Source organism: Oncorhynchus mykiss, chromosome 17 (genome assembly GCF_013265735.2).
Source record: "Oncorhynchus mykiss isolate Arlee chromosome 17, USDA_OmykA_1.1, whole genome shotgun sequence".
Taxonomy (NCBI): domain Eukaryota; kingdom Metazoa; phylum Chordata; class Actinopteri; order Salmoniformes; family Salmonidae; genus Oncorhynchus; species Oncorhynchus mykiss.
In genome coordinates this window covers 47,701,850-47,726,936 of record NC_048581.1, presented here as the reverse complement: position 1 = coordinate 47,726,936, position 25,087 = coordinate 47,701,850, and the positions used below count along the sequence as shown (strand labels likewise).

Genomic DNA, 25,087 nt, shown 5'->3' with positions numbered 1-25,087 from the left:
TTATGAGTCAAAAAAAGTTAGTGCAAAAAGGGTCAATGCAGAAAGTCCGGGCAGCTATTTGGTTAACTATTTAAATAACTATTTAGCAGTCTTGTGGTTTGGGGATAGAAGCTGTTGAGGGTCCTCTGGGTTCCAGACTTGGTGCATCGGTAACATTTGCCATGCGGTAACAGAGAGAACAGTCTATGACTTGGGTGGCTTGAGTCTTTTCTGGGCCTTCCACTGATATTGCCTGGTATAGAGATCCTGGATGGCAGGGAGCTCGCCCCAGTGATGTACTGGGCTGTACACATTACTCTCAGTAGCACCTTGCAGTTGCCTTACTAAGCAGTGATGCAGCCAGTCAAGATGCTCTCAATGGTGCAGCTGTAGAACTCTTTGAGGATCTGAGGGCCCATTTTAAATCTTTTCAGCCTCCTGACGGGGAAGAGGTGTTGTCATTCCCTCTTCAAGTCTGTATTGCTGGTGTGTGTGGACCATGATAGATCCTTAGTGATGTGGACACCAAGGAACTTGAAGCTCTCAACCTGCTCCACTACAGCCCCGTCAACGTGAATGGTGGCATGCTCGGCCCTCCGTTTCCTGTAGTCCAAGATCAGCTCCTTTGTCTTGCTGACGTTGAGGGAGAGGCTGTTGTCCTGACACCACACTGCCAGGTCTCTGACCACGGCCCTATAGGCGGTCTCATCGTTGTTGGTGATCAGGCCCACCACTGTTGTGTCATTGGCAAACTTTATGATAGTGTTGGAGTCGTGCATGGCCACGTAGTTGTGGGTGAACAGGGAGTACAGAGGGTACTAAACTTTCACCCCTGAGAGGTTCCCGTGTTGTCAGTGTGGCAGATGTGTTGTTGCCTACTCTCCCCACCTTGGGGCGGCCCGGCAGGAAGTTCAGGATCCAGTTGCAGTGGGAGGTGTTCAGTCCCAGGCTCCTTAGCTTAGTGATGAGCATTTTAGAGCACTATAGTGTTGAACACTGAGCTGTAGTCAATGAACAGTATTATCACATAGGTGTTCCTCTTGTCCAGGTGGGAGAGTGCAATAGAGATTGCGTCATCTGTGGATCTGTTGTGGCGGTATGCGAATCGCAGTGGGTCCAGGGTGTCTGGGATGATGATGTTGATGTCAGCCATGACTAGCCTTTCAAATAATTTAATGGCTACAGATGTGAGTGCTATGGGGCGATAGTCCTTTAGACAGGTTACCTTGGCGTTCTTGGGCACAGTGACTATGTTGGTCTGCTTGAAACATGTAGGTATTATATACGGGGTCAGGGAGAGGATAGAAAATGTTAGTGAAGCCACTTGCCAGCTGGTCAGTGCATACTCTGAGCATGCATCCTGGTAATCTGTCTGGCCCTGCGGCCTTGTGAATGTTAACCTATGGAGAGTGTGATCACACAGTCGCCCCGAACAGCTGTCGTTCTCATGCATGGTTCAGTGTTGCATGCCTCGAAGCAAGCATAGAAGGCCTTACCTTGTCTGTTAGGCTCGCGTTGCTGGGCAGCTTGCGGCTGGTTTTCCCTTTGTTAGCTGTGATAGTTTGTAAGTCCTGCCACACTCGATGAAAGTCAGAGCCGGCGTAGTAGGATTCGATTTTAGTCCTGTATTGGCGCATTGCCTGTTTGATGGCTCATCAGAGGTAGTAGCGGGATTTCTTATGTGTCCGGATTAGTGTCTCTCTCCTTGAAAGCGGCAGCTCTAGCCTTTAACTTCGTGAGGATGTTGCCTGTAATCCATGGCTTCTGGTTGGGATATGTACGTACGGTCACTGTGGGGAGGACATCGTCATGCACTTATTGATGAAGCCAGTGACTGATGTGATGTACTCCTCAATGCCATCGGAAAGAATCTCGGAATGTATTCCAGTCTGTGCTAGCAAAACAGTCCTGTAGCTTAGCATCCGCTTCATCGGACCACTTCTGAATTGGTACTTCCTGTTTGAGTCTGCTTATAAATTGGAATCAGGAGGGTAGATATGGTGAGATTTGCCAACTGGAGGGCGAGCTTTGTATGCGTTTCTGTGTGTGGAGTAAAGGTGATCTATAGTTGTTTTTGCATCTAGTTGCACAGGTGACACGTTGGGAGAAATGTGTTAAAATGGATTTCAGTTTTCCTTCATTGACATCACCGGCCACTAATACACCTGGGAATCCCCCAACCCCACACCCAATGCTAATAGCTGCTAAACATTTTAAAATAGCTATTTTTACCTATTTGTCATCACATCCTCCATAACCTATTTACCTTGTTGGGTATCTTCTTAAACTACACTATTCAAGCAAACGTCATTTCCTCAATAGGCAAGTGATCGCAAGTCAGCGGCTGCTCTCGTCGGAGTTTACTATATATGGGCAAGGCAAGGCATACCGAGAGTGGCGTTTGCTTCCGTGTTTGTGCGATTAGCAGTCTAGACTAGCCGGTGGATCAGAGAGGTTTGGTGTTTCATTCATTCGGAGGAATTAATACAAAATCAGCGAACATGTCATATGAATTGAGTAAGTCGATTAATTTATTTTGCTTTTTGAAACAATATACAATAAAGATGGGCCTTTAATCGCTTCCTCCGAATAAATTAAGTGCTTCACTGGAGAAGCAGCTAGCTAGCTTGCTACGTGTATATTGCACAAACCTCGCCCAATTTGCATTTTCAATCACGTTTCTTGTCTTGAAAGCCGTCACACCGCTGCCAAGGTCCCTGTGTATAAATAGCTACGCATTCGAAATTGAGGTGATTTTCCTCTTATTGGATGGAGCTTGAAAGTGAACCTACTCGGTTTGAAATTGCCATACGAAATATGCAACGCAATATGACAATTCACAGAATGTGGGTCGTTGTGCGTGCTTTTAGCAAATATATTACAGTCGTGCGCATAGTTGACATTTTTACATTGATTAGCTAAAAGCAGAGGTAGATGTCGGCCTCTTTAGTTATTGTCGCACATATACACACACATATACATATGTGACTTGCCTAGTTAAATAATTGTAAAAAAAAATATATATATATATATATATATATATATATATATATAATGTGCATGTATTTCAATGACCTGGCATATTTACATGATACAAACTATAGTGTAATTCGGTTTGTATTAGTTGATTTTGAAGTACACTTTTGCTTTGTCTGTTTTTACTACCACTGTTATCGTTGTGTGGGTTATTTACCAACCACATAGGTCAATGCCTAGACTAACTCATGCCATGCCTATAATCAGATAGCAATAATAATAATAATAACACACTTTTTTGTGTCATTCACACAGAGCATGTATTTGCCAGCCTCCCGCAGATGGAACGAGGAGTCGCCAAAGTCCTAGGTGGCGATCCCAAAGGCAACAACTTCCTCTATACCAATGGAAAGAGCGTAATCATCAGGAACATTAATGTAATTATTTCAATCCAATCAACGTATCACCTGACACTGTTAGGCCTATATCTGAGTGTCTTCATGGAGAGTAAAATATGTGATCTGGGCTGCCTGGTCAGATTTATTATAGGATATAACCTCTTCCCCAGTCTATATTGCAGCTGTGTGCATTTTAAAAGTATTCCTGGGATGGCTGGTGTGGGTGTGAGACAACCTTTACTAATGTTAGAGTTCTGCTTCATCTCTGACAGAACCCTGCCATTGCTGATATCTACACTGAGCACCCTCATCAGGTTACTGTCGCCAAGTACGCCCCCAGTGGCTTCTACATTGCTTCTGGAGGTAGCTATGGGTTATCATGTCTTATCATGCTTCAGATGCCAAGAAACAGGAAAGCTTTTCCAATTCACTCGCATCGCTTCTGTCAATGGATTTGGCGTCTTCATTGTGAATGGTGAAAAGACCAACTATAGATGTCTTGCATGTACCTAGTGTCATCTCATGCATGTTTATTCTGTGGAGATTGTCATTTGCATAGAGCCAAATGGCCGAATATAATTTTCATGGGAGTGATGCCTAATCTGCAACGTTCAAATGTAATGTTTTCTACAGATGTGTCTGGTAAGATCCGTATCTGGGACACTACCCAGAAGGAACACCTGCTGAAGTATGAGTACCAGCCTTTCGGGGGGAAAATCAAGGACATCGCATGGACTGAGGACAGCAAAAGGATTGCTTGTGTGGGAGAGGGACGTGAGAAGTGAGTCTATAGGGCCTAGTGCAGGACAGGGACATGGAGCCTGCACACTTGTCTTCCAAATAAGCTCACAGGTTTTGCTAACAGTGCAGTATGTACACATTGGCGAACAATGGTTGAATGTCATTGACAATTGAATAAGCTTTAGGTCAGCCGTCATCATCACGTCACCTGAAGAGTTACAGGGTGTGCAGGCTTTTGTTCCACATCAGAATTAAAACACCTGATTTGAATTTGAGAACCTGAGTCAGGGTTGTGTTCCATAGGCGTAAGACATTGTTTTGAAACAGATCCCAATAATAATGCTTATTTTTGGTTAAGGCGATAGTTTCTATTAAAATTAATAAAAATCCTTCTATGTTCTCTAAACACTTACCTCTCTTGAAACAGTTGTGGCCACCCCTGTTCTTAAAGTGAACATCCCAGTATCTGATAAATTCAATATTCCAGTATGTTACATATCATGTGTTAGACTTTTGTTTTTGACCTCTCCTCAGGACTGCATTTTGGGACATGAATACTTTTTTTTTCTCCCCTTAAATGAATTTTTCTTATTGGATAATGGGAACTTCGCAATCACCCATGCGCTTGTGAATGACTTGTTTAGATTTGATTCTGGCTCTCTTGGTGAATAATCTTGTAATTTCCTGTCTCACTTTATTAAAAAAAAAAAATGTTTGTTCTTCCTCCCAGGTTCGGGGCTGTGTTCCTGTGGGACACTGGCTCCTCTGTGGGTGAGATCTCAGGCCACTCCAAAGTCATCAACAGCGTGGATATCAAGCAGACTCGCCCCTACCGTCTGATCTCTGGAAGCGATGACAATTGTGGAGCCTTCTTTGAGGGACCACCTTTCAAGTTCAAGTTCTCAATCACAGTGAGTGTGTGAGGTTCCCGAGGAAAATATTGGAACGGGTTCTCAATGTCCATCAGTGTGTGGTTGGGAGGGACTTGTCTATAGGTCTCTAACTGTTGTCCTGACTATTGACTTTTATACCATAGGCCGGATTCACTTGGGGGAATTCCGACCTGAGTTAAGCGCACGTAAATAGACCCGAATTTCTGTTTATGCACTTCTTTCCACGCATAGCTGATCGTTAACTTAAGCAAGGGAATAGCATGGTATTCACCCGCTATTTGTTTGTGGAATAGATCAAATAAAGGTGTGGCAGAGACTTAACTTAATTCCACCACCTTTACACACGAGGAAACCATGAATAAGCTCTAGTGAACCGACCTGTTCCAAGTGGAAGAGGCATCCCATCTACTTAATTTTTCCCCGATTAGAAATACCATCACTCTCCATGCACTGTAATTTACAACTTGATAAGAGCTAGGTAAATGATTCATCTGTTTGGATAAGGGAGTTGTAAATATAAATTACACTTGTTTTACACTGAACAAATATATCAAATGTAACAATTTCAGAGATGTTACTGAGTTACAGTTCATATAAGGAAATTTGCCTGGGCATAATCTATGGATTTCACATGACTGGGAATACATATGCATTTGTTGTTCACGGATACCTTAATTCAAATGGTGTGACCATTTCTGTTGCATAGAGTTGATCAGGCTGTTGGTGGCCTGCGGAATGTTGTCCCACTGCAGGCAATGGAAGAACTGGGACATTTTCAGCTTCCAGGAATTGTGTACAGATCCTTGCGACATGGGGCCGTGCATGATGCTGAAACATCAGGTGATGGCGGCGGATGAATGGCACGACAATGGGCCTCAGGATCTCGTCACGGTATCACTTTGCATTAAAATTGATAAAATGCAATTGTTCGTTGTCTGTAGCTTATGCCTGCCCATACCATAACACCGCCTCCACTCTGGGACACTCTGTTCACAATGTTGACATCAGCAAACTGCTCACACTGTCTGCCATCTGACTGGTACAGTTGAAACCAGGATTAATCTGGGACGAGCACACTTCTCCAATGTGCTGAAGTTGGTTACGACGTCGAACTGCAGTCAAGACCCTGATGCGCTTCCCAGAGATTGTTTCTGGCAGTTTGTGCAGGTGAAGAAGCTGGATGTGGAGGTCCTGGGCTGGTGTGGTTACACGTGGTCTGCGGTTGTGAGCCCTGTTTGACATGCTACCAAATTTTATGTAAATGATGTTTGAGAAGGCTTATGGTAGCGAAATAAACATTCAGTTCTCTAGCAACAGCTCTGGTGGACATTCCTGCAGTCAGCATGTCAATTTGAGACATCTGACATTTTGTGAGAACTGCACATTTTAGAGTGGCCTTTTATTGTCCCCAGTACAAGGTGCACCTGTGTAATGATCATGCTTCTTGAAATGCCACACCTGTGGATGTACATTTCCTAAGTCTGTATTGGCCCCTTGGTGTTTGTCCTATGGCCGGGTTACCCCTGTTGTGAATACTTGGATACATTTGTTGGCCATGGAAGGCATCAAGTCTACTTTGGTTTCTTGTAAAAGAGAGGAGATATACTTTGGTAACTTTGTTTGTCGTGCTAATCTTCTGCTGGAATTAGTCTGGTCAAATGTTTTTATTTCTGATGTCTAAAGGGTTCCAGAACAAATGAAAAGCCTTCTCCATTTGTCGTGTACTTATAGAGATGTGGTCAAGGGGAAGTACTCTGGTCTTGGGCCTGTGTGTTTCTTTTCTTAGCTACTTTTTTGAGTGGTTCTCAGTTTGTTCCACTCTTTGCTTTCACAGCATGCTTTTATTTTTTTGTTTGTCCATTCACATGTTACATAGTCCACAACCCCCTTTAAAATCTGTATGTTTGTGAATGGCATTTCTACATTTTCAAAAAGGGAAGTACAGTCTACTACCAACTTATTCAGTAAAAATATTTTTGTGCAGTATGCCTACCAAACACTACCGGTCTTGGCGCAGTCATTGTTTAGCAATTTAATTTTTTTTTTTTTTTTTTGCATTTCCCCCAACTGCCCTTTAGCAAGAAAGCTGTCTGTTTGGACTTGGCTTTGCAACAGGCTACCACCAATCACTGTTTGTTTGTCTTGGACCACGTCCATATACATTCAGGGCTTACACATCACCAATTTGAGTGCCGTAGGGTAGCTTGGCAACAAATCTGGGGAGAGGGGAGATGACCCTAATAAAATAAATGCTTTTGTTTATTTTGGGAAGAGCTAAGTGTCATGCTTGGAGTTTGTCTTCAGAAATCATGGCAAGCCTTGCAATGAGCTGAACATTAAACAAACACACTCGCTGTTCATATGTCTGTTTACCCCACCATGCTGTAATTATTCTTTAAGCAATGTCCACACATCACTTCTGCTGTAGATGGTAGTGTTGAACACTATACCATTTCCTCTGTTAGTTAGGACTCTAAGGGATACCCCTTTTCAGTGATCTAAAAATAGGCCTTGGATGTGGTTTCAATAGTCAAACCGTACAAGATAGTGTGTTGTCAGAATGTTGCATCTGTCTGTGTAAATGTTTCTCAAACCTGATTCGTCTAACCAGCATGCACTCCTAGATGGAGGCATCTTAATTAAGAGCATTGCGTTTTAGATAAAGTGCTTTGGCAATTCCCGATTGCTGAAAACATTTGTATTTGGAAATGTTCATGCCATTCTGAGCTCCGTGCAGTTCCATGACAAGATGCATGAGACTTGTGTGATCTAGCAGATGGTGTCATTGCAGGTTGAAAAGAGAGCCTTATGAAATGAAACAGAGATTTCTTTGTATTTCCCCTAAGGGTCTCCAGAAGTAGGTTGTCCCTTCTGTGTGTGTGCATATTCTCTTTTTAAAAGAGAAGGGGGTGGCTGTTCCTGAAAGCTGGTTCCAATGAGTAAGCTGCTTGAAATAACTTTAATATTTTCAAGAAATAGACTTAAACTTGACACGGTATAATTGACTTGGCGACAACAACCAACATACAAATGTAGCCCTCTTAAATCAACCAGAAAATCCAGAGTTTTATATATGACTTTTTATAAAAGTTAGCTGGCTTAATTTATAATCCTGCTTTTTGGAATGGCCTGAAGTGTCTAACAATCTCTCCTTCTCCCGCTCTACCCCATCCTAGGACCACAGCAGGTTTGTCAACTGCGTGCGTTTCTCTCCAGACGGGAACCGGTTTTGTACGGCTGGTGCCGACGGTCAGGTGAGTACGTGAGCTGCTCCAGGGTCAGGTACCCAGCATCACTAAGGTTGTCTCAAAACCCACAACTGATGCTAGAGCATTGACAGCCTGTCTTAATTGTTAGAAACAGTTTTTGTTATGCCTAATATAGGAACTGAATAACGTATTGTCATTGGAGTATTTTGTAAATAAGAATAGATTTTTATGAACACTTCTACATTCATATGGATGCTACCAAGATTCTGGACGATAATGATGAGTGGGGAAGTTAGAGGCACAAAGATCTCCCCCCCCCCCCCCCCCCCACCCCATTTTTGTTTTTTATAACCGCCCCGTTATTGGTGATGGTTAAAGATAAGCATGTTTTGTTGTAGCCTCTAAATTTCTCACTCATCATTATTCATGATTTTTCTTAGGATAATGATTAAGCCATGTTCGTAAACATCTTATCTACTCACTTAGAAATCAAATTACTCCAGTCACCATTCAGATACTATTTGGCAAAACAAACCGTAAATGCAGCAGAGTTGAGTCAAAAGCTTGATGCCGTCATTGCTTGCAAGGAATATGGGACCAAATACTGAACTATTGATTACTTTATACACGAAGTGAATTTGTCCAAAATACTTAGGACTTCTTCAAATTGGGGGGGTAGGGACTAGATGCATAAAGTGCTCTCATTTCTAAATGCTACAACAAATGTATGGAAACGTCAAATAAAAGGTGACCTTCTGTACTCTCGCCTCGTGAATCATTTGATCTCCATTCCAAAGTTCTGCAGTATAGATCCCCATAAAATGTAGCTTCACTGTCCAAATACATATGATGTTGAGTGTGTTTCTAGTTTGTTGGAGGGGAGTAAGAGTACAGTAGGAAACAGCTGTGAATTAGCACATTTTGTCAGATACATTTCAGTGAAGCCACAATTGCTGACTGTAGGCAGTAGCAATCACGTGTTTCTTCCTGATGGTGAATGGAAGCAATTTTACCGTACGTTGCTGGTTCTTACTCGTTACTGTTTTCCTAGATCTTCCTGTACGACGGAAAGACGGGTGAGAAGATTTGCGCTCTGGGTGGAGCCAAGGCCCACGAGGGAGGAGTCTATGCCGTAAGTACCTCGCAGGCTTCCGTATCGTTTTTATTTTCCACATCAACGTTCAACTCTGACTTGTGGTTTGAAACGTGTCGTCATTGGGTTTTTACTTTAGCCTGCTGAGAATAGAAACTTGTATATATTTTTTTTCCCCCTTCAGCATAGCTTGTCAGGCTCCAATGATGAGGGGGGTGAACACCCAGTCCAGATTAAAGTGGCCATGTCGTCTTCCAGACGGGCTTGAATGTAAACAAGCTAAATGGATGCTTTCCTTTTCAAATTAGAAGTGCAATCTATTCCTGTGAAAAGACCTACTTAATTTCATTTCCCTCTAAGAAATGATTAGTTCTAGCTATACAGTGCATCACAACTAAAAGCAGCTTTACCTAGCTCAGTGGAGACCGTAGGAACCTCAAGAGTTAACCAATCCTTTGAATGGGTTATGCAACTCGGGTGTGTCTGTACTTCAACAGCAGTGTTAGATAAGACGAAGTTCATGAAGTAGGGCCTTGTGAACAGAAGGGGCCTAATGTAGAGATCTACGTGTCTAGCGAACCTTTTTGTTGCAGGATGACCCGATAAGTGTCAACTGTCACCGGTAACAAAACGAAGGGCACTATGGTAGTAGCTGCTGTGCTTTGATAAATATCACATAATCAAGAACAGATGAGGTTGACTGAATAATCTGCTTCCAACTTTAAATAACCAGATAATTAAATCCAAATGCCTAAGTATGTATATGCGGGAACACGTTCATTTGGAGAACCATCTGAGTGAACATGTAGTTCATCTGAAACCTTACGAGAGTTTAAAAACATGTATTTCATTTTACCTGTATTAAGCACAACTTTTAAATCAGCAAGGGATTCCTTCATAGCTATAAAATCTGATCAGTTTTAACAGAGCCAGATCTACGGTCAGGTCAATGGCATGCATAATGGTATCATCGGCATATAGATGACGTTTACCATTTTTAAGAGACTGACCAATGGTTTTTATATAAATAGTGACGCTCAACTCCTTTTTGTACTTAAATTCAGATTTAACTACATCAATCATGAATGAAAAGGCAGGCGTCCGAACTCGGGCCTATCAAGGACAACTCATCCAATTAAATAACATGATCAACAGTATCAAGCTTTTGACAGGTCCACAAACAAAGCAGTGTATTTAGTTTGTCTAAAGCATTGACAAGCTCAGTGGTTGCTGAAATGGTGCTACGCCCAGGCCTAAATCCTGATTTTGGTTTATATTCAAAATACATTTGTCAGATTTAAATAGCAAAGTTGTAAGTTTACCCAGGATTCAAGAATCTTAGACAAGGAAGCCTTGAAATGGGGCAACAATGAAGATCACTACTCTCCCTGCCCTTATGGAGTCGCACAAGCTAATTTCCATACTTTTTTCAGTATTTCCTCGCCACAATGTTAAATAAAGAATGTGTGTTATTGAACCAACAATGATGGGCACTGCACACTTAAACAGACCAGGATCAAATTTGTCGGCCCCTGTGGGTTTCTCATCTATTGCTAGCAAAATATCTAGGACTTATTTTTCTGTAAATAGTCAAAGCTAACTTTAAATAGTCCCCTATCAGCATCCAGACCAATATTCACAATGATGGGCTTAAGTTCTTTCAAAGAGAGCCCTCTGAAATAAAATTGTGGTTTTTTATGCATCAATGATGGCTTTTTTTTTCTGTAATGAGGCCAGCGTCTGAATTAATTTGTTTTGGCGGAGGAAGTAGAACCCTTTAGGGATTTGACAGTTTTCCAAATTTGCATTTATTTTTACAAATTTAGCCATGTTCCCATTACAATCCGAAAGAGCGGTTACATAATAATCAGGTTTAGCCTTTCTGATTTGTCTTGCACAATGATTCCTCAGTTGCTTAAAAGCTTGCCAGCCTAAGCCTGTGTTCCTGGCCTTGACCCAAGCATCATCTCTCGGTAGATAAGATCAGTAATTATGTTTATTTATCACTGGCACAGTCACTTAACACACATGAAATTCTATACATATTTGTGGATTAATTTACTTCTACTCCATGCCCCCTTTTGTATTTGATCAAGTTTTTGAGCAAGGAAAATGGCCATGCTTATACCACAAGAGAAACTGCAGCTGAACAGGTTTCTGATGAAAGCACTGTGATAACCAACAGTGATTCGACGCTTCCAATCTGTGACCCTGTGTCCACTGCTTCCCTCTGTTCTCCTCCAGGTGAGCTGGAGCCCCGACAGCTCCCAGCTCATCTCTGCCTCGGGCGACAAGACAGTGAAGCTTTGGGACGTAGGCACCAGCACGGCCCTCACCACCTTCAACATGGGCGCCGACGTCATGGACCAGCAGCTGGGCTGCCTGTGGCAGAAGGACCACCTGCTCAGCGTCTCCCTGTCTGGCTACATCAACTACCTGGACAAGAGCAACCCCGACCGGCCGCTCCGCACCATCAAGGTCAGCCCAACGCTTTCTTTAACACTACACAATTTTCAGAATGTTATATGTTCATAGTGTGAAAGCAGCTTAAAGGAGTTGGGGATCCAGAGTCGGGGCTGGAGAGGTTGTTAAGATTAGGGTTTTCTTTTGAACTCTTTAGACACAACTGGCAGGCTTTATCTCCTGATTTTGGACGGACCGCCCAGAAACGGTTCCTAGCAGATTTATTTACATGATAAGCACTCTATGAACATCGTCTGTATCCTGATCACAAAATCGTCCTTCGAAAAAACTGATTCTCATGCCACTTGTTGCTCACCACACGCACGTAGCTCAGTGACAGGACAGGAAATGGCATACAAGTGGTTCTCGGCAGTCACCAAAATTCAATAGTTAATTTGACAGTTTTCTGGAGAACACTAAAAGTTGCTCATTGATTTGAAATGCTGAAATCGTGCCCGAACCGAAAGTGTCACAACTGATGGTTTTGAGTCCAACTGAATGAATGTTCTTCTCCACTAATCATTTGATGACTGGGTGCTCAACAATACGTCTCTCTTTATCATGTGCCTTACAGGGTCACAGCAAATCCATTCAGTCCTTGACGGTTCACAAAAACGGGGGGCGTTCTTACATCTACTCGGGCAGCCATGACGGGCACATCAATATCCTTTCACTGGGAGGAGGGCATGCTGTGTCAACACTGAGGCCTATTAACGATGAGCGGCGCTTTCCGCTGAGTCCATTTCCCCCGAGTGAATGGGAATTTATATAATGGGGTCTGGTTGGCATTTGGAACATGAGGCTAATAAATACCCTCAAGTTCTAATAGTCAAGGCCTTGTGTATGTAAAATCCAACAGCAGGGTTGGCACTTATGAAGACTCACATAAAATCTAATAGCCATTTCTGCATATGTCCCATAGCCGCAGCTGATGTCATCGTCTCGGGCAGATTAGCAAGAGGCCCACACTGCTGTTATGGTTTTATGGTCCCTTGCGTTTAAGTTAAGCCCATGAGACCTGCTCCACTGCCCTCTCCTGGTCTGTCAGATGATCCTTAACTGTGGCCTCCACATTACTGGGACGCTGAGACCGGGGAGAACAACGACTTCTCAGGGAAGGGCCACAGCAACCTGGTCACCAAGATGGCTGTGGACGATGCTGACCAGCTGGTGACCTGCAGCATGGACGACACGGTTCGCTTCACCAGCGTGACCAAGAAAGAGTACAGGTGGGTCCAGACGCGATCGGCTTTAAGGTGGAACACCAGAAGTGCACTTAGCATAGTTTGATTTTGGAACTTATCCTGATATGAGAGGGGGATACATTTCACCGAACTCTTTAACAGCTTCCTATGGAATATTTTTTATGTTGTGTTCTTATCTGTAGTTAGGGTAGCTTTGTCATGTTCACTTATTCTCATTGGGCAAGCGCCAGTAGTTTTGATGTCCATACATTATGTTAATTTATAAACCCGGAGCAACATCTATATTTGACATCCTTTGATACACATTTTAAGAGGGGAAAGTACACGTTAATAGGGATCTATTGACATCAGACATAGATTTTTCACCCAGAGGACTTAAAGGTCCATGTTTTAATGGGAAAAAGGATTCAATGGTACTTTGTTGTTTTTGGCAGTGCTTCCAACCTGGTAAAGATGGACGTCCAACCTAAACATGTGTCAGTAGCAGCAGGGGGGCTCGCTTTGGCTGTGTGCATCGGACAGGTAGCCCAAGTCAACTCCTGATGTGTGCCCACTCATGTCACGCAGGCATCATAGTTGGAGGGTATTGTAGTCTGGGTTGGGGGGGTCTAAATACACTTTTAATTGACTCAGAATGGGGCTGTGGTTTGTCTGTGCTAGATAATGTTAATATTGACTGTGTGTGATGGTCCTTAGGTGGTGTTTTTGAAAGACAAGAAGAAGGTGTTCACGCTGGACAGTCTGGACTACGAGCCGGAAGCAGGAGCAATCCACCCAGGGGGCAGCACTGCGGCAGTGGGCGGGGCAGTAAGTCTCCCTATAGCAACTTCATTTGACTGGAACTATTATATTGTGGTGTTGGCTCAAAAAATTGAATTTCAAGATCTATTGGATGATGTCTTGTGTCATATTTTGTCAAGCAGTATGTTATGTTTACACTTGCATCAGGGGCACAATTAATCATTACTATGAAACACTTCAGAATGTACTTAAAACTGCACGCTAAAGTTATTTCTTTCTGTGTCAGATCAAACTACTATATTTCTCCCCTTGTCATTGGCATTTCTCATTGCTACCTCTCGCTCTCCTCCTGGCAGGATGGAAAGGTCCGCTTGTATTCTGTCCAAGGCAACACTCTGAAGGACGAGGGGAAGAGTGTGGAGGCCAAGGGGCCAGTCACAGACATGGCCTACTCCAAAGATGGCGCCTACCTGGCCGTCACTGACGAGAAGAAGGTCGTCACAGTCTTCACAGTGGCAGACAATTACTCGGTACGCAGCTTCTCATATCCCTCTAAAGCAAAATTTGCAAAAACAAGCCTCATTAACGTGTTCTTCCGTATTCGCTGTCCTGAATGCCAGACTTATAAACGTGTTTACAAGAAATATATTCCTAAAGCCCAATGAACAGCGAATGCCATTTGGGTTTCTGAATATCAATCAGTCGTGTGGAGTAGACTTTTTTTATTTTCCATGGTGGATTCTGCATCCATTTCTGTTTATCCCCTTTCAACAGGTCAAAAATGATTTTTATGGACACCATGCAAAAGTGGTCACCCTGGCCTGGTCTCCCGACAATGAGCACTTTGCCAGTGGTGGGATGGATATGATGGTCTATGTTTGGACAGTGAATGACGCAGACAAGAGACTGAAGATCCCAGGTGAGGGCCAAAATGGTATTCAGTGAGCAGAGGTATACACACAAAGTATTGATTTACACCCCCCCCCCCCCCCCCCCCCCCCCCCCCCCCCCGTGGTTGGGCTGCCCCTGTGTAACCGTATCCAGATATTTCAAACTAGCACTATGGTAACTGAAGGTTTGAATGGATACTGTCACCACCTCTCCTCCTTTCTGTAGCAAACATTTAGAGCAGGTAGCTAAATATACATTTTTGTGCAGGTACTTAGCTTTTTGTCTGGACAACAAAAGCTAAAAATACACTTTTCAGTGCCTCTGACAAATGACAAAGCATCTTAGATTTTTATTACCATTGCTGATGAATCTTGCAGAATTTCTCAAATGTCCCCAAAATGAATTCTATTCCCCACCAGTGGATGGCAGTCAGCATTATTCTTTGCTGTCTTCTGCAGGAAGACATTCAAAATGCTCCCACTTTTCAGTGGAAAACCAAACACTACTTTTTAGCAGTAACACCTACTGTATATGCACTCCCAATTCTAAAATGTTAGTCTTATGACATCTCTTGATAACTTGTCATTTGCCCCGTTATGTTGTTTTTGTTGTCTGTCACTGTGAAATGACTGTTCTCCCATCCCTTTCCAGATGCCCACAGGTTGCACCATGTCAGTGGCCTGGCCTGGATAGATGAGCACACTCTAGTGACCACCTCCCATGACGCCAGTGTCAAGCAGTGGACTCTTAAATTCTGATCGTCACAAGACTGGATCATTAGGGACGACTGTAGACCGCTCTTTCCCTTTTACTTTCTGTATCTAATTGATGGTCTCTTGTCAGCAATCCCTGAAATAGTCAGTGTGTCATTGTAGGGAAAAGCTCATATTTAAAACAAAGTCCCAACGCTGTTTTATTCTTTGAAGCTTTTAAATGATTCACTAATCCACGAACAAAGAAAAGGACCCAAATAAGCAGCACTTGATCTCTTGAGCTTTTCTGATCAAGAGAACCAATTTTAAGATCAACATTCCAGAGGCAACAGCCTTATCTCAGTTAAAACTGAAATGCCTGTCTGTGGTTGGAGGGTCATTTCATCTCAACTCAGGGAATTAAATGAAATTCAATTCATGAATTGAATAAAGTCCTTATTGAAAATAATGGAGGTATATTTTGGTTACAATCCTGAATGGCGTTGAGAATGAATGGCCCTCCGACTGTGCTTGCCTGTTAGTTTATGTTACCATTTGTATGGGAGTGGGTATTTAGTTCTCATTTTTCTTTGACTCCATAATTTGTTATTCACAGTAATGTGAATAATAATTTGTAATTCACAATTTCTAGTTGGAACAAATGTGGTTGGTAGAGCAATAATAGGAACTTTAAACAAAAAAGAAATGAATCATGTATTCAAAGCAGCTCCTGTACTGTTGCCGTGTGTTTGATTTGCCTCACGATGCTCCCATGTCTCACTTTATTTTTTGGATGCTTCCACCTTTTTTCTAAGGGTGGATATGATTCATAATATTAATGACAAAAATAAATTTGTATGCATTTCTAGCAACTCATGTCCATTTCGTGCTACTCATGTCCATTTCGTGCTACTCATGCTTAATGCGAACTGTGCTTGTTAACATCTCATTACCAGGAGGGTAATGGGTACCAGTTACTGGGCTAATCAAGGGGCGACGAAGCTGAACGTTTGCTTTATGATTGGAGAATACATGTGCGTAGGGCTACAGGACTTCCAAAATCAAACTCTTCTAGTGGTCAGTGTAACTTTTCAGGAATAGTGGAATAACAAATCTCAGGTGATAGATGTTTGACTTCAACTCACACACTTTGCTAGTAGTTCCTTAAGATATAAAGCAACTATTCAAATTATTATTCTAATTGCACGGGACCTTTTTAATGTTTTTTTGGGGGGGCCACTTCTACTATAAATATTTTACTTTGCTTATGCACCATATTGTGCAATTAAATTATTATTTTTTTGTTACTAATTGAACTACAGTGACAAACTTTCTGTTATAACCCAATTAACTCCCCATCTGATTTGTGTTGTCTTTAATCGTGTGAAGAATGAAATATGTACCTATCAATGTAACCTTTTGGGAACTGCACAACAATGCATTCAACTGAAATGTGTCTCACATTTAACTGAATCAGAGTTGCGAGGGCTGCCTTAATCGGCATCTGGGGAGCAGTTGTTTGGGGTTAACTGCCTTGCTCAAGGGCGGAACAGCAGATTTCTCCACCTTGCCGGCTCGGGATAAGAATGGTGACCTTTCGGTTACTGGGCCAACGCTCTTAACCACTAGGCTACCTGTTGCCCAGGTCACAGGGTAAATGTATGTATGCCTTGCTAAAAAATTGTTGCTCATTCATTCATTACTTGTTTACTCTCTTGATGCCTCCATGCTGATCTTGTCAGAGCTAAGTGCTGAATATGTCTTCTGGTGGGGCGGCAAAGCCTAATGATAAACGCACCAAATTTGGCACATACAGTACCAGTAAAATGTTTGTACATCTAACCATTCAAGGCATTTTATTTTTACTATTTTCTACATTGTAGAATAATGAAGACAGACAAACTATGCAATGACAAACTATGGAGTTGCGTACTAACCAAGTATTAAACAAATCAAAATATATTTTAGATTCTTCAAAGTAGCCATCTTTTGCCTTGACTGCCAAGAGTGTGCAAAGCTTTCTCTCAACCAGCTTCACCTTTCCAACAGTCTTGAAGGAGTTCCCACATGCTGAGCACTTGTTGGGTACTTTTCCTTCACTTTGCGGTCCAACTCATCCCAAACCATCTCAATTGGGTTGAGGTCGGGTGATTGTGGAGGACAGGTCATCTGATGCAACACTCCATCACTCTCCTTGGTCAAATGACCCTTACACAGCCTGGAGGTGTGTTGGATCATTGTCCGATTGAAAAACAAATGATAGTCTCACTAAGCCAATACCAGATGGGATGGCGTATCACTGCAGAATGCTGTAGTAACCATGCTGGTCAAGTGTGTCTTGAATTCTAAATAAATCACTGACAGTGTCACCAGCAAAGCACCATCACACCTCCTGTATGCTTCACGGTGGGAACCACACATACGGAGATCATCTTTAAACCTACTCTGCGTCTCTCAAAGATGCAGCAGTTGGAAACAAGTCTCTCAAATTTGGACTCGGACTAAAGGACAGATTTCCACCGGTCTAATGTCCATTGCTTGTTTCTCGGCCCAAGCTGGTCGTCGTCTTCGTGTCCTTTAGTAGGGGTTTCTTTGCAGTAATATGACCACGAAGGGCTGATTTCATGCAGTATCATCTGAACTGTTGATGTGTCTGCTCTTGAATTTATTTGGGCTGCAATTTCTGAGGCTGGCAACTCTAATGAACTTATCCTCTGCAGCAGAGGTAACTCTGGGTCTTCCTTTCCTGTGGCAGGCCTCATGAGAGACAGTTTCATCATAGCGCTTGATGGTTTTTGCGACTGCACTTGAAGAATCGTTCAAAGTTCTAGAAATGTTCCGGATTGACTGACCATGTCTTAAAGTAATGGACTGTTGTTTCTCTTTGCTTATTTGAGCTGTTCTTGCCATAATATGGACTTGGCATTTTACTAAATAGGGCTGTCTTCTGTATATCTTCCCTTACCTTTTCACAACACAACTGATTGTCTCAAACACATTAAGGAAAGAAATTCCACAAATTAACTTTTAACAAGGCACACGTGTTAATTAAAATGCATTCCAGGTGACTATCTTATGAAGCTGGTTGAGAGAATGCCAAGCGTGTGCAAAGCTGTCATCAAGGAAAACGGTGGCTACTTTGAATTATCTTATATAAAATATTTGTTTAACACTTTTTTTGGTTACTACATGATTCCATATGTGTTGATGTCTTCACTATTCTACCATGTATAAAATAATACAAGAAAAACCCTTGAATGAGTAGGTGTCCAAACGTTTAACTGGTACTGTATAAGATAACATGTTTTAATGTCATATTCAATGAGTCCATGAATACAGTAAAACTACTAAATAAGCTGGATGTTTTAAACCACCTCATATTCTGTAGGATTCTATTGAACATAACATACTTTACTTACCAACAATGTGATATAGTATATATTATATGGCTACAGTCAAATTAGACTATTTTAACAATTTAGTCAGGAATTTAAAATAATTCTCAATATCAACAAAGATAATTTTAACAGAATTGGTTGTATTGTAATACTTAAATCAAATTCCTGTGCTAGGACCGGAGTAGCAGTTTGACAGAGATTGTGTGAGTATGTGGAATATTCTCTCCAATGTTCATCAAGGTATGATCATGAATATGACCAAAGTCATGGGATGGAAAATATCTTCCATTGCAATCATATTGTGAAATGAGTGCAATCAATCTTCAAGTGTGTGAGCAACAGTTCCAACTATTATATATACTGTATCCCTTAGTTACAGTATCAATCTAGCTATCTTATCCAATTAATTTGGAAATTTGCTACAGACTTAATACTTTTCTCATTGTTATTTTTAATGGGGTAGCATTAGTACTAGGCACACAACAAAATATAAACCTTAACCTGAGATAAAAAAACCTATATATTCAGAATATTAGCCAAATTGATCACCCTATCCAAATGTTTAACTATATCTACACGCTATTTGTTACATTAAAACACAAATGGATGGCCCTGCATAACACATTTAGTCTTGGATGAAGTGTACTTATCCTGAGAAACTTTAAAGGATGGCTAAATTACCATAGAATGGTAACACAGAGCACTTCATCAAATGGTTTAGAAATGTGTATTTGTGTGTATCATTAGTTACAGTAATCATCTTCACTAATCTGTCATTTATTCGGAATATAAATGTGTATATATATATATGGTATATACACTAAAAAAGTGTATATGCCTACCAAACCGCTCGCTAGTGTGCGCATGTTGATTTTGTACCCCCACACCAGACACGATCAGGACACGCAGGTTGAAATATCAAAACTAACTCTGAAGCAATTATATTTATTTGGGGACAGGTCAAAAAGCATTAAACATTTATGGCAATTTAGCTTGCTGTTGCTAGCTAATTTGTCCTGGTATATAAACATTGGGTTGTTATTTTATCTGAAATGCACAAGGTCCTCAACTCCGACAAATAATCCACAGATAAAACGGTAAACCGAATTCGTTTCTCGTCGTATCTCCTCCTTCTTTGGACTTTATATGGCGGTTGGCAACCAACTTTAAGGTGCATTACTACAACCAAGTGGAGTCTGGACTTCAGTTTATTTTTCAATCAACCAAGTGGGTATATACTCCTAAAAAACAATGAGGAGATTTGAGAGGCAGGACTTGCAGCTCGTTGAGCGTTACAAATAGAACCAAGTTCTATTTTAATGCCTGGCCACGCTGATGTTCGCTGTGGCGTGCGATCAGTGTGGGTGCAATGATTGAATAACATGGATGTGTAAATTTGTGTTCCCACTTGCGCAGCCTAATAGTTTTTCGCATGCATAACTGGCAGCAGACATCCTGGTGACCACTCTGACCACCTGCACTCATCGGTCGTGTTCCCATGCTCAGACATTGCATGCATCAACCAACGGTTGCGTACCACATCTTCAACTGTGCCGTCGGGCACCAGATTGCTTAAACATATGATGTGGTTAGCTGATACGTAAAATACCTATCCAGGAGGCGCAAGATCTGGCATGTGTCAGCAAAGTCTGAGCAGGGGAACACAACCAATAGCAGCGGTCTCTGTAGTTATGAAATTAAGGGGGACACCTCAAAAAAGGGCATGGCAGAGCCCATAAGACCCACTGTTAAACTCAAACAAACCACACGGGGTGACGGAGGCAGTTTTGTGGTGATCCGCTTCACCACCTGATTGTATTCACTTGCCAAATCAATTGCTGAAAACTGTTATCAACCTTGATCATACTACAGTTCAACAAGACCTTTTGGCTGTCTTTTACAGTGGGTGAATAAAGATAGCAAATATGAAACACTTTTCAATGCGATAGTGATGTGGCTCGGGAAGGCCATTCAGCCGTTTTTTTCCCCCCAGTATGTTAAAATTAAGTTACCCAGTCATTCCTCATGTGATAATGCTAATTGGTTTAGTGAGAGTCCTTTAAAACAAGGAAGTCCACTAACAGACTGGTGAGTTATCCTGTCTCTATTTGTTTTTTTGTTTTGTTTTGGAGCTTACAATTGCATAAATGTGATGGTGCATTAACTAATGTTTCCACAAACAAAAAGCAATTAATGTCAATAATATATATGTAGTAGTAAAGTGGTTTGTTTACTGTCAGAGTAGCTGATCCAGTCACCTTCATCAATTTGAACAGCAATGTCTTTCTGATTCACTATTGGTTCTGGTTCCCGGCAGTTGAAAACATGAACACTAGGACTTGCAATAGCAAAAGTCTACGGTTGGTTTCGTGATCAGATTAAAGACTATCGGTAGAGGAAACACCCATAAATGAATAGTTCTAACGAGATGCTACATTGACATGTGTGAATGTTTTATCTTTTTTTATTCAAATATTGGATTAGTTTGGGTCCTTCTCAGAGTTACTGTTGTCATGAGGTGGGAGTCACATACCAGGGGCTGATGAATTCCATCAGGGTCCCAGGAATTCTGGTATTTAAATAAGATGGATTTGTTTTGTTTTTTTATCTGAGAGAGATTCCTCAGCAGCATTCAGATGGGGAAAAGTGGAAGTGTGTAGCATGTTTGTGTTTGTTTAATCGCTGAATCTGTAGCTATATTAATGTAATCAGCAGTTTAGGAACTGCTATTATAATAACAATATGGTTTGCTGGAAACGATACCGTTTGGGACACACTATGGAAGTATTGTTATTATTATTTAAAGATGATGACGATGTTTATAAACTGCTACAGTTAACTTCACAGTTCATGATTGTTTAAGGCCCACTATGTGTTACGCAGTTGAGGGATTTCCTTACGTTTCACAATGTTAAAGAGCAACTGCCCCTAAAAACCAACTTCTTGTTTTGAAAACATCGATATGGGTCAGAAACCTTTATTCTAGTCTCAAAATTGACTACAAAGTGTAAATAGGATCATATTGATCATAAAGTCAGCCCAAAACAGAGATAGGTGAGATGATAGGGGGAAAAAATGGTATGTCAGGGAATGAAGGGTACTGTAACAGTTTTTATTGGGTTATCCTGCCCACAGCTGGCAGCACCCAAGTAATCATCAATTCGGAGCACAGCTGCACCCCCTGATCATTTGATTGGAAAGGCCATGGTCAATTTGGTTTGACATTCGATTTCACTGTCAGGCTAGTTAGGGACCATTAGTAAATTAAACAATGTACATGGGACAATATTTTAAAATGTCAATGGCTCCAAATCAATGACAAAACCTCAAACTAACTTTAAATTGTACAAATAGATATACACATATTGAAAGCATTTAATGAGACAACTAAAATACATGCAACATGAAAATATTGTCCCATTCACATTGTGTGATTTATTGACGGTCCCCAACTAGCCCCAGAGATAGGCTATCCAATGTCAAACCAATGTTACCATGGTCTCACACACCAGCTGGCTGAAGCTAATTGGCGAAAGAAGTTGGCTAGCACTAGCTAGCCAAGTCGACTTCAGGACACAAAACTTGAAAGTCTAATCAGATCATCTAGAAGAGTAAGTGACTGTAGCTGTGTGAATGTACAAACACTTACCACGTGTGAAGACACACACACACATTAAACCACCTCTTCCAAGACAACTGTTGTTTGGCTTCAGTTATGGCTGCTGCAAATCTCAATGACCAAGCTGAAAAACTATGCCAAATCAGGAAGTTCAGCCACCCTTTAACTTTTTCTGAGCACATGCATCCAAACATGCATTCCTGTTTGAATAGGATCTTAACTTCAGGGCCTTGTGCATTATATCCTGTGACGTTAAAATGTACTGTACCTGAATGAGAATTGATCTAATTTTAATCAAATGTATTTATAAAGCACTTTTTACATCAGCAGAAGTCACCAAGTGCTATACAGTAACTGAGCCTAAAACTCCAAACAGCATTTAATGCAGATGTAGAAGCACGGTGGCTGGGAAAAACTCCCTAGAAAGTCAGGAACCTAGGAAGAAACCTAGAGAGGAAACAGGCTCTGAAGGGTGGCCAGTCCTCTTCTGGCTGCGCCGGATGGAGATTATAAGAGTACATGACCATTTAAGGCCAGATTGTTCTTCAAGATGTTCAAATGTTCATAGATGACCAGCAGGGTCAAATAATAATCACAGTGGTTGTAAGAGGGTGCAATAGGTCAGTATCTCAGCAGTAAATGTCTGCTGGCTTTTCATAGCCAAGCATTCAGAGGTCGAGACAGCAGGTGTGGTAGAGAGAGAGAGAGAGACGAAAACAGCAGATCTGGGACAAGGTAGCACGTCCGGTGAACAGGTTAGGGTTCCCTAGCCACAAGCAGAACAGTTGAAACTGGAGCAGCAGCACGACCAGGTGGACTGGGGACAGCCAGGAGTCATCAGACCAGGTAGTCCTGAGGCATGATCCTAGGGCTCAGGTCCTCCGGGAGGGAGAGAGCCAGAGAATTAGATGGAGCATACTTAAATTCACACAGGACACTAAATAAGACAGGAGAATTACACCAGATATAACATACTGAACCTAGCCCCCTGACACATAGACTATAGCAGCATAGATACTGGAGACTGAGACAGCGTTGGGTCGGGGGACACTGTGGCCCCGTTCGACGATAGGGCCAACCAGGCAGGATATAACCCCACCCACTTTGCTAAAGCACAGCCCCCATACCACTATAGGGATATCAACAGACCACCAACCTACTACCCTGAGACAAGGCGGAGTATAGCCCACAAAGATCTCCTCCACCGCACAGGCCCGAGGGGGCACAAAGCCGGACAGGAAGATCACGTCTGTGACTCAACCCACTCAAGTGACGCACCCCTCATAGGGACGGTATGGAAGAGCACTAGTAAGCCAGTCACTTAGCCCCCGTAATAAGGTCAGAGAATCCCAGTGGAGAGAGGGGAGTCGGCCAGGCAGAGACAGCAAGGGCAGTTCATCGCTATGGTGCCTTGCAATTCACCTTTGCACCCCTGGGCCAGACCGCACTTAATCATAGGACCTACTGAAGAGATGAGTCTTCATTAAAGACTTAAAGGGTATTACGGAAGGTTAAATTTAGATCCTCAGTTAGGTGGTTAACCGATTGTTGTACTCTGACATCCTTGGGTAGGTGGAGGGAGTCTGGAAGGGCATCTAGGAATCTTTGGCTTGTCTGAGAATTTATAGTACCGCTTTTGATGATCCTTGGTTGGGGTCTGAGCAGATTATTTGTTGTGATTGGAAACGTAATAAAACCCACAAGAGACAATGATGGCTCCGAAAGCCTTTTAGAGTGGGTCTGTGGACCCAGGGGGTCTGTAAACAGTAGCTATAAAAAGTGATTGAGTATGCTGCATAGATTTCATGACTAGAAGCTCAAAAGACGAAAATGCAGTAATTTAAAAATATATGTTTTATTTGCTGTCAAAAATGTTAGCAACTCCTCTGCCTTTGCAGGATACATGGGGGATATGGTGACTAGTTACAGTTCATATAAGGAAATGTGTCAATTGACCTGAATTCATTAGGCCCTAATCTATGGATTTAACATGACTGGGAATACAGATATGCATCTGTTGGTCACAGATACCTTTGAAAAAAAAGGGTAGGGGCGTGGATCAGAAAACCAGTCAGTATCTGGTGTGACCACCGTTTGCGACACAAATCTCCTTCGCATAGAGGACCAGGCTCTTGATTTTGGCCTGTGGAATTTTGTCCCACTCCTCTTCAATGGCTGTGTGAAATTGCTGGATATTGGCGGGAACTGGAACATGCTGTAATGCACGTCAATCCAAAGCATCTTTCAAATGCTCTATGAGTGACATGTCTGGTGAGTATGCAGGCCATGGAAGAGCTGGGCATTTTCAGCTTCCAGGAATTGTGTACAGATCCTTGCGACATGGGGCTGTGCATTATCGCTGAAACATGAGGTGATGGCGGCGGATGAATGGCACGACAATGGGCCTCAGGATCTCGTCACGGTATCGCTGTGCATTAAAATTGCCATTGATAAAATGCAATTGTATTCATTGTCCGTAGCTTATGCCTGCCCCATACCATAACCCCACCTCCACCATGGGGCACTCTGTTCACAACGTTGACATAAGCAAACCGCTCGCCAAAAGGACGCCATACACGCTGTCTCCCATCTGCATGGTACAGTTGAAACCGGGATTTTTCCGTGAAGTGCACACTTCTCCAGCCGGACAGTGGCCATCAAAGGTAAGCATTTGCCCACTGAAGTCAGTTACGACGGCGAACTGCAGTCAGATCAAGACCCTGCTGAGGATGACGAGCACACAGATGAGCTTCCCTGCAACGGTTTCTGACAAATTCTACGGTTATGCA

General features: G+C 42.2%; 1 protein-coding gene across 1 annotated transcript; it reads left to right on the top strand.

The window, feature by feature from the left end:
- The first annotated feature begins 2,338 nt into the window (after positions 1-2,338).
- Positions 2,339-16,163, top strand: LOC110493991 (WD repeat-containing protein 1). Its single transcript, XM_021568638.2, has 15 exons — positions 2,339-2,496; positions 3,271-3,392; positions 3,626-3,716; positions 3,987-4,134; positions 4,825-5,005; positions 8,164-8,241; positions 9,248-9,328; positions 11,534-11,767; positions 12,327-12,414; positions 12,825-12,981; positions 13,392-13,479; positions 13,654-13,764; positions 14,055-14,228; positions 14,473-14,617; positions 15,241-16,163. Exons 1-15 carry the CDS (start codon positions 2,481-2,483, stop codon positions 15,345-15,347), a joined length of 1,821 nt encoding a protein of 606 aa, XP_021424313.2. The 5' UTR covers positions 2,339-2,480; the 3' UTR covers positions 15,348-16,163.
- Positions 16,164-25,087: the final 8,924 nt, after the last annotated feature.

Excerpts from the sequence above, each read along its gene's own strand:
- LOC110493991 (XM_021568638.2), top strand. Across the intron at positions 3,717-3,986 it reads CTTCTACATTGCTTCTGGAG|ATGTGTCTGGTAAGATCCGT; the intron begins GTAGCTATGGGT and ends TGTTTTCTACAG. Across the intron at positions 14,618-15,240 it reads CAAGAGACTGAAGATCCCAG|ATGCCCACAGGTTGCACCAT; the intron begins GTGAGGGCCAAA and ends ATCCCTTTCCAG.